Source organism: Drosophila subpulchrella, unplaced genomic scaffold, assembly GCF_014743375.2.
Source record: "Drosophila subpulchrella strain 33 F10 #4 breed RU33 unplaced genomic scaffold, RU_Dsub_v1.1 Primary Assembly Seq52, whole genome shotgun sequence".
NCBI lineage: Eukaryota > Metazoa > Arthropoda > Insecta > Diptera > Drosophilidae > Drosophila > Drosophila subpulchrella.
In genome coordinates, this window is record NW_023665689.1 from 12803 (window position 1) to 29122 (window position 16320).

The window sequence follows — 16320 nt, forward strand, 5'->3', positions numbered from 1 at the left end:
GACAGACAAGACAGACAAGACAGACAAGACAGACAAGACAGACAAGACAGACAAGACAGACAAGACAGACAAGACAGACAAGACAGACAAGACAGACAAGACAGACAAGACAGACAAGACAGACAAGACAGACAAGACAGACAAGACAGACAAGACAGACAAGACAGACAAGACAGACAAGACAGACAAGACAGACAAGACAGACAAGACAGACAAGACAGACAAGACAGACAAGACAGACAAGACAGACAAGACAGACAAGACAGACAAGACAGACAAGACAGACAAGACAGACAAGACAGACAAGACAGACAAGACAGACAAGACAGACAAGACAGACAAGACAGACAAGACAGACAAGACAGACAAGACAGACAAGACAGACAAGACAGACAAGACAGACAAGACAGACAAGACAGACAAGACAGACAAGACAGACAAGACAGACAAGACAGACAAGACAGACAAGACAGACAAGACAGACAAGACAGACAAGACAGACAAGACAGACAAGACAGACAAGACAGACAAGACAGACAAGACAGACAAGACAGACAAGACAGACAAGACAGACAAGACAGACAAGACAGACAAGACAGACAAGACAGACAAGACAGACAAGACAGACAAGACAGACAAGACAGACAAGACAGACAAGACAGACAAGACAGACAAGACAGACAAGACAGACAAGACAGACAAGACAGACAAGACAGACAAGACAGACAAGACAGACAAGACAGACAAGACAGACAAGACAGACAAGACAGACAAGACAGACAAGACAGACAAGACAGACAAGACAGACAAGACAGACAAGACAGACAAGACAGACAAGACAGACAAGACAGACAAGACAGACAAGACAGACAAGACAGACAAGACAGACAAGACAGACAAGACAGACAAGACAGACAAGACAGACAAGACAGACAAGACAGACAAGACAGACAAGACAGACAAGACAGACAAGACAGACAAGACAGACAAGACAGACAAGACAGACAAGACAGACAAGACAGACAAGACAGACAAGACAGACAAGACAGACAAGACAGACAAGACAGACAAGACAGACAAGACAGACAAGACAGACAAGACAGACAAGACAGACAAGACAGACAAGACAGACAAGACAGACAAGACAGACAAGACAGACAAGACAGACAAGACAGACAAGACAGACAAGACAGACAAGACAGACAAGACAGACAAGACAGACAAGACAGACAAGACAGACAAGACAGACAAGACAGACAAGACAGACAAGACAGACAAGACAGACAAGACAGACAAGACAGACAAGACAGACAAGACAGACAAGACAGACAAGACAGACAAGACAGACAAGACAGACAAGACAGACAAGACAGACAAGACAGACAAGACAGACAAGACAGACAAGACAGACAAGACAGACAAGACAGACAAGACAGACAAGACAGACAAGACAGACAAGACAGACAAGACAGACAAGACAGACAAGACAGACAAGACAGACAAGACAGACAAGACAGACAAGACAGACAAGACAGACAAGACAGACAAGACAGACAAGACAGACAAGACAGACAAGACAGACAAGACAGACAAGACAGACAAGACAGACAAGACAGACAAGACAGACAAGACAGACAAGACAGACAAGACAGACAAGACAGACAAGACAGACAAGACAGACAAGACAGACAAGACAGACAAGACAGACAAGACAGACAAGACAGACAAGACAGACAAGACAGACAAGACAGACAAGACAGACAAGACAGACAAGACAGACAAGACAGACAAGACAGACAAGACAGACAAGACAGACAAGACAGACAAGACAGACAAGACAGACAAGACAGACAAGACAGACAAGACAGACAAGACAGACAAGACAGACAAGACAGACAAGACAGACAAGACAGACAAGACAGACAAGACAGACAAGACAGACAAGACAGACAAGACAGACAAGACAGACAAGACAGACAAGACAGACAAGACAGACAAGACAGACAAGACAGACAAGACAGACAAGACAGACAAGACAGACAAGACAGACAAGACAGACAAGACAGACAAGACAGACAAGACAGACAAGACAGACAAGACAGACAAGACAGACAAGACAGACAAGACAGACAAGACAGACAAGACAGACAAGACAGACAAGACAGACAAGACAGACAAGACAGACAAGACAGACAAGACAGACAAGACAGACAAGACAGACAAGACAGACAAGACAGACAAGACAGACAAGACAGACAAGACAGACAAGACAGACAAGACAGACAAGACAGACAAGACAGACAAGACAGACAAGACAGACAAGACAGACAAGACAGACAAGACAGACAAGACAGACAAGACAGACAAGACAGACAAGACAGACAAGACAGACAAGACAGACAAGACAGACAAGACAGACAAGACAGACAAGACAGACAAGACAGACAAGACAGACAAGACAGACAAGACAGACAAGACAGACAAGACAGACAAGACAGACAAGACAGACAAGACAGACAAGACAGACAAGACAGACAAGACAGACAAGACAGACAAGACAGACAAGACAGACAAGACAGACAAGACAGACAAGACAGACAAGACAGACAAGACAGACAAGACAGACAAGACAGACAAGACAGACAAGACAGACAAGACAGACAAGACAGACAAGACAGACAAGACAGACAAGACAGACAAGACAGACAAGACAGACAAGACAGACAAGACAGACAAGACAGACAAGACAGACAAGACAGACAAGACAGACAAGACAGACAAGACAGACAAGACAGACAAGACAGACAAGACAGACAAGACAGACAAGACAGACAAGACAGACAAGACAGACAAGACAGACAAGACAGACAAGACAGACAAGACAGACAAGACAGACAAGACAGACAAGACAGACAAGACAGACAAGACAGACAAGACAGACAAGACAGACAAGACAGACAAGACAGACAAGACAGACAAGACAGACAAGACAGACAAGACAGACAAGACAGACAAGACAGACAAGACAGACAAGACAGACAAGACAGACAAGACAGACAAGACAGACAAGACAGACAAGACAGACAAGACAGACAAGACAGACAAGACAGACAAGACAGACAAGACAGACAAGACAGACAAGACAGACAAGACAGACAAGACAGACAAGACAGACAAGACAGACAAGACAGACAAGACAGACAAGACAGACAAGACAGACAAGACAGACAAGACAGACAAGACAGACAAGACAGACAAGACAGACAAGACAGACAAGACAGACAAGACAGACAAGACAGACAAGACAGACAAGACAGACAAGACAGACAAGACAGACAAGACAGACAAGACAGACAAGACAGACAAGACAGACAAGACAGACAAGACAGACAAGACAGACAAGACAGACAAGACAGACAAGACAGACAAGACAGACAAGACAGACAAGACAGACAAGACAGACAAGACAGACAAGACAGACAAGACAGACAAGACAGACAAGACAGACAAGACAGACAAGACAGACAAGACAGACAAGACAGACAAGACAGACAAGACAGACAAGACAGACAAGACAGACAAGACAGACAAGACAGACAAGACAGACAAGACAGACAAGACAGACAAGACAGACAAGACAGACAAGACAGACAAGACAGACAAGACAGACAGACATTCAGACATTCCGACATTCAGACAGACAGACAGACAGACAGACAGACAGACAGACATTCATACAGACAGAGAGACAGACAAGACAGACAAGACAGACAGACAAGACAGACAAGACAGACAGACAGACAAGACAGACAGAGAGACAGACAGAGAGACAGACAAGACAGACAGAGAGACAGACAAGACAGACAGAGAGACAGACAGACAAGACAGAGAGACAGACAGACAAGACAGAGAGACAGACAAGACAGACAGAGGACAGACTAGACAGACAGAGAGACAGGCAAGACAGACAGCGAGACAGACAGACAAGACAGAGAGACAGACAGACAAGACAGACAGAGAGACAGACAAGACAGACAGAGAGACAGACAAGACAGACAGAAAGACAGACAAGACAGACAGAAAGACAGACAAGACAGACAGAGAGACGGACAAGACAGACAGAGAGACAGACAAGACAGACAGAGAGACAGACAAGACAGACAAGACAGACAGAGATACAGAGAGACAGACAGACAGAGAGACAGACAGACAGACAGACAGACAGACAGAGAGACAGACAGAGAGACAGACAGACAGACAGATGTGTCTAGATCGACTCGGCTAGTGATCCTGATGAATAATTTATATACTTTATGGGGCGGAAAACGCTTCCTTCTACCTGTTACATACTTTCCGACGAATCTAGTATATATATATATACTCTTTTACGCTACAAATTTTTAAACATTTAAAAAAAATCATAAGAATATAAGCAAAAACAATTAAGAACGCTATTGTCGAGTACCTCGACTATCAGATACCCGTTTCTAAGCTAAAGGGACCGAAGGGAAATGGAGATATGCACGCAGCAAAGCGATATTGAAATGCGTTTTGGGCGGTTTGTGAGCGTTAGAGTGGGCGTGGCACTCTGTTGAAACAAACTTGCGCTGCGTAAGAAGCTCAGGAATCTGCACGCCAAATCTCAATAGCCTAGCTCTCATAGTTTCCGAGATCTCAGCGCTCATCCGGACAGACGGACAGACGGACATGGCTAGATCGACTCGGCTAGTGATCCTGATCAAGAGTATATAAACCTTATGGGGTCGGAAACGCTTTCTTCTGCCTGTTACATACTTTCCGAAGAATCTATTACACCCTTTTACTCTACGAGTAACGGGTATAAATATCGTGTTTGGACATGATTGCTGGTTCTCGGCAAACATTATCTGGCGGTACTTTTTCCAGTATTATTGAGTTAGTGTCCTTTTTTTACTATAATTTGAGAGGGTAAGAAGGTAAGGTTATTACTTGGCTGCTCCACGCATGTTGGTAAACTGCTTATTAGAGTCATATAAACTGAACTCCGTATGAACGCTGAGATCTCGGAAACTATAAGAGCAAGCAGGGTGCCACGCCCACTCTAACGCCCACAAACCGCCCAAAACTGTGGCTCCTACAGTTTTGATGCTAGAATAAGAATTTTAACAATACCTATCGATTGACCCAAAAAAAAGTTGGCCACGCACACTTTATCGCCCACAAGCCGCTTCAAAATATTGTTCTTCCTTGTTTTTTTTGGAAAAAGAAGTGGCTTATTACGTCTGCTTGCTAAAATTTTCGTGCGACTATCTTAGTAGATTGTGTGTTCGTCCCACCAAATTTACATAAGCGTGGCCGCCCAGTAGATCAGTAAGACAGCACGAAATTCAAGGGCCTTTATCTGGCTTATTCGGTTGTATTACTGCAGCGGTTCGGGGCTCGACTGAGCTCGAAGTCGCCACGTGTTCACTCCTGATGATGCTCGACTATGATCGTCGCTAAATTGACTCGATGATCGCTCGCCTCGCTGACTCTGTGCTCCACCGTTCTCAGACTAGACTGGACCAGGACTACGCCTTTTAAGACACAACCGCCTGTGCCTTGCTCTGTTCCGGACGGTCCCACTAGAGTTTCGCTCAGTTCGCGCTGACAGTAACGGGTATACAAATGTTGAAAAATTCTTTTTGCAGTTAATAGTGTTTTTTAGAGAAACTTTAGGCATCAAACAATTTTAGTTTTCAAGACGTAGAAAAAAGTTTAAGAAGTAGATGGGATTATTCCACAGAATTCATATTTTGGTATTTTATTGTGAAGCAATGCTTACCTTGTTTCAAAGTTGTAAGTAGGCCTTTTTATAAATAAAAATGTTGGCAAAAAGTCAATAAACACGCGTTTAACCCAGGGTGCCATTCTATGAGTTTGAGGAGAACGAAAATGAACGTTCAAAACGACAACCGTGACACAGATACTTTAAAAAAATTAAAAAATATTATGGCAACGTTTAGTAATATAATTCAATATTACCTTATAGAAACAAGTATCATAGCAAATATAAGATACTTTCCCAATAGAGGAACAACCAATGATGTCGGTGGAATAATTTCAACCACCAAAAGAAAGAACACGTGAAGACTAATGAGTATGGAAATAGAGAGCGTAACCTGTAATAGATAAAAAAAATTTTTTTCGTTCGAACAGAAACTAGGAAATTGTTTATTACATACCTTCTCTCCACTATCCGACGGTAAGTAAAAGGTTAGAACGGTTAAAAACGAAATGCCCATACATGGTATTATTATATTAACTGTATAAAATAGCGTTTTCCTTCTCATTGTAATATTAAATGTTATATCCAAGTAAGGTTCGTCGCAACATGTATAAAACTTTTCATTCCTGCAAAATATAAGCAACATACGATTAAAAAAGTGCTCGCAAAGAAAGTTTGTTATGCATTTTACTTTCTAAAACTTAGAGGGGCGATACGGGGAAAACAATTTTATTTTACTACCTCAGTGCATTGCATTCTTTAGCGTACTTATTATTATTAGTATTCTATTAGAGCTCAGAAAATTAAGCTCTATATTGGAAAAAAACGGTTTACTACCTAACTTCGGTCAGTGATTTTAAACTTATATGACCTAAAACTGATTTTGGACTTTTCTTTTTAAATTTGTAACTAATATAGAATACATATATGTATATCCATAAATCGTAGAGTAAAGGTATAAATTATCTTCTTCGGATGGTAAGAGGCGAAAGGAATCGTTTCCGAACCTTTAAAGTAGGGGAATGTGACGTCACTTCAAAAATTTCAAATATTTGTTGTTGATTACTCTTATCGTGCCGACAATGTATTTACAATAATAATATTAAGAATTCGTGTAATTTGATAGTGATATGATTTTGACTTTATTTGTTTCAGTTTAAATCCAAAGTTGAGGTACACTTTAAGGTAAATTTGTATTCTGTTATTGCTCATTTTCATAATTTCTTGAAGAAATAAATAAATATTTTTCACTTCTGCGTTGAGTTTTAGAGGGTATTTATCAGTTTGTACCTTACCTTTTAACTTATAAAAGTGATAAAAATTGGTTTACGCTGTAGGATTTGACTCCACTGGAATTTTTCCATCGAACCTTTACAGGAATATGCTTAATAGATAACAGCAAATATCTGTTTTTATACCCTTGCAGAAGGTATTATGATTTCAGTCAGAAGTTTCCAACGCGGTGAAGGAAACGTTTCCGACCCCATAAAGAATATATATTCTTTATCAGCATTACTAGACGAGTCGATCTAGCCATGTCCGTCTGTCCGTCCGTTTCTACGCAATCTAGTCTCTCCGTTTTAAAGTTGAAACGTTCCCAAAAGTCTTCTTTCTTTTACAGGTAGTATATAAGTCGGGACCAGCCTGATCGGAAAACTATATCTTATCTTAAAAAAAATTTAGAAAATTACGTATTTGGTGTTTTTTAACATATGGAGTTTATATTATAAGCTTGGAAATAACAATTTTTAATTAGTTCTTAATTTCGAATTTAGTTTTATCGAAATTGGACGAATATATAGCTCCCAAAGGAACGATCGGAAAATTGGTGGGAAAATAATATGAAACAAATTATAGCTTCGGTGTTTTTTGACATATTATCTTATACTATTGGGAATATAATTTAATGTAGTTTTAAAAATTTCGAATTAAATTCAATAATAATAACTGCAACGTGTATACCATCGGCTTGCCGAAGTTAACTTCCTTTCTTGGTTAAGCTTGTAAAAAATATTAATTTTTGGAAAATGTGAAATTCATAAAATATATCGTTCGTCACTATATCCTACACCTTGATATTTATTCTCTGTGGGGATTACAAGCCGAATTGATCTATCCATGTCCATTGTAAGTATGCTCTCTGGCCGGGGTACAGCTCTTAGTCGGATCCAAAGGTCCGTTTACAAGAAATTTGTAAAATCAATCAATAATTATCCCGGAGATTTGCGCCTATCCGCTCAGAGGGGGTATTTCAGGCGGGCGTAGAACTTGCGATTCTCGATGGACCTTCGAGGTTATGGTGATCTCGGGACACTAAGTCCTTTCGTTATGAAAAAATCCACGGGCTGGACCTTCGGGCGAGGCCGCAAACGGATTTCATCGTGATTCGCCGGCTAGAAGCAAGTTTGATTAATTATGTCGGGAGGATAGCCGTCCCGCTACGATGTAGCATTGGTGGAGGAAGTGAGAAGATCTGCCGTCTCACCGGGGGAGTTAGTGGGACACGAAGGGTTCTGCCGCTTCGCTGTGTTAAAGGGGGGAGGGGGGTTTTGCATATACATGTATTTCACTTGTTTTCATTCACTGTCACCTTTCTTCGAGTTTTCATTGTATGAATACAAAGGATGTGGAGAGAAAAGTTGCAATGGGATGAAAGTTTGCTGCAATAGTTGGAGACAAATTCTGAGGTTGGACTCGGTGAATTTTCTCGCTATGTTTTGCAGCCAGGAGCTATCGTAGAGGTACGTCCTTGAATGTCTTCACCACATGAATTGCTTAACTCAAGCCTTTGGTTGCATGTTCCCACTTTACTGCATGAGGAGAAGATCAAGTGGCCTAAGTCGTGCCTTCCAGAAAAAATGCTTCCTGAGATTCGTTACAAAGTACTGCTGGTCTCCGACTGTTCAGACATGTCTCTTGGATTCAAATACATAAACTCCTTTGGATCAATGCATATTTTTGGATACGTACACAAATTTATAAACAGGATAAGATCGCCTAACCTTTCTGTAGAAATTTTTCGCCGAGGGACTAATACTAATACTAATTCGAATAGTTCAGAAGGCACAATTGGTACAAAACCCTACAAAAGGGAAAAGCGATGGAATCTTCAAGCAACCTTTCTTCATTTTCACCCATTCTAGATGAGCATGAACTAATTCGGTTGGGCGGTCGCCTGCGAAACTCCACTCTAGCCTTTGAGGCTCGCTACCCTGTGATTTTGCCAAAGGATAATCCAATATCGTTAGCTATTATCACCTACTTTCATTGAAAGCGTCACTGCTTAAACTTTTTTGGTTGCACTATTAGCCGATGGGCGGCCTCTAGACTGTATCGCGTGCACTTCGGTAATGCATAATTTATTGTAGATCTAAGCCTCGTCTCTTTCAAACATATCATGGCTGACCTGCCGAAAGACCGCGTGCAGACAGCGCCTGCATTTTCGGTTACTGGTGTGGATTTTTGCGCACCTTTATACTACAAGCCAGAAGTCCGTAACGAGGCACCACTAAAGAGCTATATTAGCGTCTTCACTTGCTTTGCCTCCAAAGAGGTATGGATAGAGCTCGTCAAGGATCTTTCAACGGCGGCATTTCTAAGTGCGCTTAAGCGTTTCGTTGCCACTTGAGAGCCTCCGCTTTGCATTTGATCAGACAATGCGACCAATTTTGTGGGCGCTCACAACGAGCTCGGTCAAGATCAAAGATATCGTATGCATCAAGGATAAAGGACTATCCCCATTCGAAGTGATTTCCGGAGCCGATGGCGTCGTTAGAGTTGCTGTTCTACGTACTTCTTTGCGTCCTTCCCGTTGATTCCAGTGTTGAAAACCCAGATTTTTCAACAGGGGGGATTTTTTTCCCTAAGTAGGTCATCAACTCGATCTCTCTCTCTCCTTCTGACTGTCGAAAGTTCTCTCGCAGAGCAGTTGCAATTCGAGCTCCTGCGAGCGGAAAAGCTGCTTACACGCGATAAAGGAAATTCTACGGCTCATCATAAAAACTATTGTTAAAACTACCGAAAATAAAGATGAAATTTAAATTTCTACCTAGAGTGTGTAAGTTTGTTAATAAATTGTTTCCGAAAAATGTTTGTGAATGTGAACCAATTTAAAAGTTTAAAATAACCCCAAAATATTTCACGATTCTTAGACGTGAGTCCCTTACGCCCCAGAATCTTTAACTGGGATATTGTTTATGTTCTATGCTTTCCACAAATGACTCATGCACATGGTACCATGTCACTGGAAACTTGAAATTGAAAAATACCTTTCCGAAAATTCACATAAAGCCATTTAGTGGAGACTATAAAGGGCGGACTGCATTTAAAGATTTTTAAGAGTCACATCGGAAAGATATAAAAGTAACATTAAGTTACTTTCATCGTGGGTGAAGTTGCCAACTTGCGTATGATTCCGCATGGACACGCGTCAATAAATGCTATGACCACCCAAGGAATATCGTGAGCTCCTTATTGGCAACTTTCATGTGACTAGCTGATGCCCCCGATAGCGAGGTGTCCAGTCTACTCCAGCCGACCGATGAAGCCAACAAAATCGTTCTTAGACCATATGCAATTGGAGAGTCGAACGGGGTTTCTTGATGATTAATCTTGTATTGGCAAAAAACGACACCAAATATGGAAGGAAGTGCATAGAGAAGCACTAAGAAGTGGTATTAAGTTTCTAGATGTTCGTTTCGAGTCATGTGTAAAGCATGACGGTCACCCGGACAAGCCAACCAAACAAACAAGCCAATTGAAACATTCGTGTAAGCACAATACTACAGATAATAGCTCGTCTTGAAACCCACATCTTGACGCGCCAGAGGGACATAAACAATCTGTAGTGTGTTACTAAGTACGAGGTGCTACATATCCGAATATTCTCGAATTTTGGTCGTCTAAGTATCCTGGCGCCTGTGGTGGTGCCCAAGATTCTATTCCAAGAGCTGAAGTTTCTTGACATGTACTGGACTTAAAACTTTCTTTGAAGCTGGCCAAGCAGCATCACACACCAGGGAATTTCACTTCAACGACCTAGGAAGAATCGAATTAGATGCGTTCTCAGATGCATCTGTAAATGTGTATGCCGATGTCGTATACAGTCGTGAAACCCATGCAGACGGCAACTGCGCTGTGTCACATATCGTAGCCAAAACTCGCGTTGAGCTGTTGATGCAACAGAGTTGGTTTTTTGTCTTTTCTGGTCTTTGGTCTGGTCTTACCCAACATGCAGCGCATGACATTACGCCGGCTAAATGGATTTGGTGGTGCGTTGAGGAGTATATTAGCCACCAATCTTCTTGGCTACAGCAGAACGATCTGAATGCGGGGAAGTTGCAGAGTGAAAGTAATCTGAACTCTATTCTGGACATTTCATTACCGGACGGAATCGACAACTCTATCCTCGGCATTACAAGTTTACAATTAAAAGAAGTTACATATATTCTTTATAAACAAGATAGGAATAAATATATATCGACTTTGTTATTTAACCGTCTGTCGATATCCGCTTTTCCAGAGTTAAACTGTTCAGTGTAATACACATTCCCGGATCTTCCCCAGATATCAGATAATTCCAGCAAACAGTTCAAACCTAGGTGAGCTGAGTTACGCGTAAGAAAGTATAATATTTAAATGTCTCCTATCAAAATGTTTTTGCGGTACTTCAGTGCCTGTCTGATGTAGTTGTAAAGAGTCGACCAACATACATCCCGCTGTTGCAGGCGGATCTCCCGTCAAATGGGGAAGAATCCTATGCAGTGCACGATGTTTTCCTGCTTCGTCTCATACTGCTGATTGAGCACACAGTGTTGCTGTCCGTCACGTTTGGAATAAAGCTCAACGGAAGGAAAATGATACGGATCTTCTCCACAGTGATAGCGTCAGTAAAGTAATTTCCAACGCCCTGATCATATTCAATAGATCTATTAGTCAGCCGATTCCCACTTCTCCTTGATTCCGTTTTCAACTGAGCCCTACAGGCTACTTTCGTATAATACAATTCTTTTCGCTCAATGCTTTCATTCCTGCAACAAATAATTGGCTTGGATTCGGGGCAGCCTATGTCCGTGAGATGCCCCAGACCTGTGCGCCATAACAAAGGATTGACCGCATTGCTGCACTAACGAGATTGTACTTGCTTCTCATTGGAACATCTTTTTTCGCCTAACAGCGATATCTATGTGCAGTTTATCGCCAGTTTTGCAACTCTGAGATTCTCCTGCAAATGGTGGTTGAAACGACCTTTATGGTACATCGTGTATCCCAGATACTTATAGAACTATACAATTTCTAGCTTAATGGGTGCTAAACTCCACTTTTAGTTATATGATAGTCCCAGCCAGTGCCTTTTGAAAATCAGAACGTCTTCTCAGTGTTTACTAGCAGTCCCCACAACAGGCGGTATTTGTGCAGAGCATTAAACATTGTCTGGTATCTTCTTAGGCCAAGATCACGTAAATAGTTCCCTTGGTCATTCGCATTTACTTCTATTGATTTTGAAAATGCATTTCCATTAGTTTCCTAAAAGTGCTCCAATATGCGCTGATATCTGTTACCGAATCAAAGGAGCTCGCTAGGTTGATGTAAAACTGCGTTCGGGCGTTTGAACAAGTTGACTTGTATGTGGCGTTGTTTCATGGTACATTACCCCTGCACTTGTCGAGGTTGTCGATTTAGTCTGCACTAACATGTTAAATAAGAGTTTTCGAGCTTCTCACTCGAGTACTAACAGCTCTGTGAGAAACCTTCAATTTCATCAGGGGTTCTGAAATCTGCCCAATAATATTTACAATTTCCCAATTTGCCAAATCAAACTTAGTAGAAGTCCAAGCGGCTTTGTGGGTGAATACGATGTTGTAAAGTGTGACTGTAGCCTCTAGCGGGAAATGATCAGAGTATATTTAATTTCTTACGTTAAGGTCTTTAATGACGTCTATTTATGTAACGCGTTGGGAACATTGGTCGATAATGGACCGAGCTCCTCCTCTCATAAATGTGTAATCGCCCAAAGGATCGCTTGATTGATCACCGTAAGGCTAAACAGCACTTCTGTCATTGACTTCATTGAGGGAGCTTGTGCCTGTATGTGGGTCAAATCTGTGCGTATGAGCTTCCCCCAGCCTTGTCTTACCTATGATCAATGCATTTCCATTTTATCGGTTATGCTTTAAAACCTCGTTAACTCTAACATTTGACTCTTTTGAATTTTTTTTTGTAATTTGACTTCTAGTGGAGCTGGGATTTTGCATTCATGGAGATGTGACCATCGACGTAACATCATTTTGTGAAATCGTGTTACAGTTTTGCTTGTCATTGTAACTTCGTATATCTACAATGATGTAGCGATGCATAAAGTTCATTTTTTCCCATTTTTGTTATTTTGTGCGCGGTGTATCTTTAAAACTTGACATGGAATTTTTATACCCGTTACTCGTAGAGTATAAGGGTATACTAGATTCGTTGGAAAGTATGTAACAGGCAGAAGGAAGTATATATATTCTTGATCAGGATCACTAGCCGAGTCGATCTAGCCATGTCCGTCTGTCCGTCTGTCTGTCCGTCCGGATGAACGCTGAGATCTCGGAAACTATAAAAGCTAGGCTACTGAGATTTGGCGTACAGATTCCTGAGCTTCTTACGCAGCGCAAGATTATTTCAGAAGAGTGCCACGCCCACTCTAACGCCCACATACCGCCCAAAACTGTGGCTCCTACAGTTTTGATGCTAGAATAAAAATTTTAACTGAAATGTATTGTTCTCATAAATACCTATCGATTGACCCAAAAACGCCCACAAACCGCCCACAAACTTCAAAAAATCGTAAGTATGAACGCGGATATCTCGGAAACTATCAAAGATAGAGAAATGGGATTTCAGACTTAGATTCCGTAGGCTTGAGCGCAGCGCAAGTTTTTTACGCGATTATGCCACGCCCACTCTAACGTCCACAAACCGCCAAGGCCTGTGGCGTCCACAATTTTTATGCTAGATAAAAAGTTTTAAATGAAATGTATTGGTCTCGTCAATACCTACCGATTGATTTAAAAAAAACTTTTCCACGTCCACTCTAACGCCCACAACGCTTAAATCTGTCTACCGCCGGTAGGTGGCGCATTTAAATCTCGCTTTGCTGCTTGCATATCTCCATTTTCCTTTGGTCCCTTAAGCTGAGTAACGGGTATCTGATGGTCGAGGTACTCGACTATAGCGTTCTTCCTTGTTTAATTTGATTTCTTATAATAAAAAAAAAATATTTCTTTTTGTGAACTCAATTTTTTTTTCCTGATGGTCAAAAGGAATATTTTTGTATTGATGTGGATATATCGTCTGGAATGCGATTCACCCACGCAATGAAGTTAAAAAAAGAGACATTGTGCGAGACATTGAATAACTCCCCACCAATCTAAGCACCAGCAGCAACAGATGGCCGTCCGCTTACCAGATACGCGGCGAATTCGCGTAGTAACGGCGCGGCGAGGAGCGGTTGGAGAAGAAAAGAGTTTGGAGATCAAGGATGGAGAACAAGAGAGTTTGGAGACCAGGGATGAAGAACACGAGAGTGTAGACCAAGGATGGAGTATGAGAGAGTTTGGACACCAAGGAGCGGAACATCGGTTGGAAGCTGTGCGTAAAGGACAAGTGGGTCAAACAGGAGTCACGGACTTTGGACCCGGAGTGGAGAGATTCAGCGGGCCGTGCGCAAAAGGGGAATAACGGTTCCCGGAGGCCCTATATAAGGCCGCAGAGCGCTGGCAGCTGGATCAGTCGATCACGAGGAGTCAAACCATCAAGATCAGTTAAAATACCAAAGTGAACAGTCAGTCAACCAAGTAATCTATGAGGGAGCCACGTTACCATCGCCGCCCGGAGCTCATTGGAGAGCATTAGGGTCAAGCCGGGTGGAACGTTTGTCTGCGCTAGGCGTAAAGCAAAGTGAACTGCTAGGCAGCTTCCTGGCGATAGCCTTGACTCTCAGCGCGATCTGAGCAAAAACCTAGCAGGACCGTCCGGGACAGAGCAAGGGACAGGTATTGCCTCGAAAGGCGTTGGCCTTAAGAGCAAGGCTTGTTCACCCTAGTCTGAGAACGGTGACGCTTCCCTAAGCCCACAAGGCCGAACTCTCTGCGAGTCCAAGGCGCGACAAGCGACCCCGAGGCAGCGCGTCGGCAAGCGAGCAGAGGCGGCCACTACGAGCGTCCCGAGACACAGGAGCCAGCGGACGTCGAGTCAACGCGTCGACAAGCCAGGACGAGGAGCTCTAGCAGCCGGCGGAACCAGAGCAAGGAGATACCGAGGCCAGCCCAACCTCACACCCGCTGTACTAATACCACGAGAATAATTCTCACTGTTACCATTCGAACACTGTGTTTTCTCACTGATCTACGGGGCAGTCACGTCATATAAATTTGGTGGGCGAACACACAATCTTCTGAGCTAGCCGCACGAATATCGTAGCGAGCAGACAACAAAATCAGTTCGTTACAGGACACCACCAAAAACCAACTTGCACTGTGCAGAAAGCCATAGAATCTATATATGGCTATATGGCTTTATCGACTCGGCTCGTGTAGGTAGGAAACGCTTTCTTCTATCTGCTACGTTTTTGCTCAATACCTATGTAAATACCATACTTCTTCTGAAGGTATATACAAATCTGCACCTAATAGAAGTAAAAGGTATCCAATTATTTGAATCTATACCTGCATTGAGAAAAAATACTAAATCTGGTATACTTTTTTCATATAAAACTGCTATTTTTTATATCAAGCGGTATTCTTTCATATCAAGCTAATATTCTTTCGTATCAATTAGTAATTGCTCATATCAGATTGAAATATTGTTAATATCAATATTTATTAGTTTGTTTTTACTTTTTTGCCCAAAACCCCATACATTCGCTCAAATTATTTATTTTAAATATTTTCGGGCACAGAAACATCCAATTTATTAGTGCTGGTCAATATGATCTTTTTAAAGGATTTTGTCCCATCATTTTGACATGAATAAAGATTATTTTAATATTATTTTACATAATTATTTCGAAAAATAAACCACATTTGGTATTTAAGACTAGTAACTCCCCACAAATCCCAGCAGCAGCAACAACAGATGGCCGGCCGCTTACCAGATACGCGGCGAATTCGCGTAGTAACAGCCCGGCGAGGAGCGGTGGGAGAGGAAGAGAGTTTGGAGAGCCATTTAATGGTTATTTTTCCTGCCTGTTGAATATGAGCAAGGTTTATACCATCTGGTTCTTGTGATTTTTATACTTTGAAACTATTTATGACCCACTTTATGTTCGGGTCCGATAAGAGGTGACCTAGGTAATACCTTCTCCGGCACTGCTTTCTGTAGGATGTCCCAATAGTAAACTTCTTGGAAAGTGAGTGTCTAGTTAAAGGTTCGGAGACTCACTAGACTCATTAGAGTTTGACTGTGTTCCATCTGCCTGCTGACGATAGCCCAAGGATGAAGCTGTCCTTGAGAGTATTTTCCTGAGCCTAGCGGCATGAGTTGTGGTTTCAAAATACAAGCAGAAGATCTGTTTCTTATGGCTTTCTCATAAGAAG

At 42.0% G+C, this 16320-nt stretch overlaps 1 protein-coding gene across 2 annotated transcripts in view; it reads right to left on the reverse strand.

Moving 5' to 3' along the window:
• Positions 1–5796: 5796 nt before the first annotated feature.
• Positions 5797–16320, reverse strand: part of LOC119562486 (acetylcholine receptor subunit alpha-like) — a 670242-nt gene continuing 659718 nt past the window's right edge. For both annotated transcript variants that reach the window (XM_037875689.1, XM_037875688.1), the window contains exons 7-9: positions 6204–6372; positions 6004–6140; positions 5797–5947 (exon numbers count right to left, since the gene is read on the reverse strand). In XM_037875689.1, coding sequence (XP_037731617.1) covers positions 5800–5947; positions 6004–6140; positions 6204–6372 — 454 coding nt within the window. In that variant the 3' untranslated portion in view covers positions 5797–5799. The remainder of the gene's footprint in view (positions 5948–6003; positions 6141–6203; positions 6373–16320) is intronic.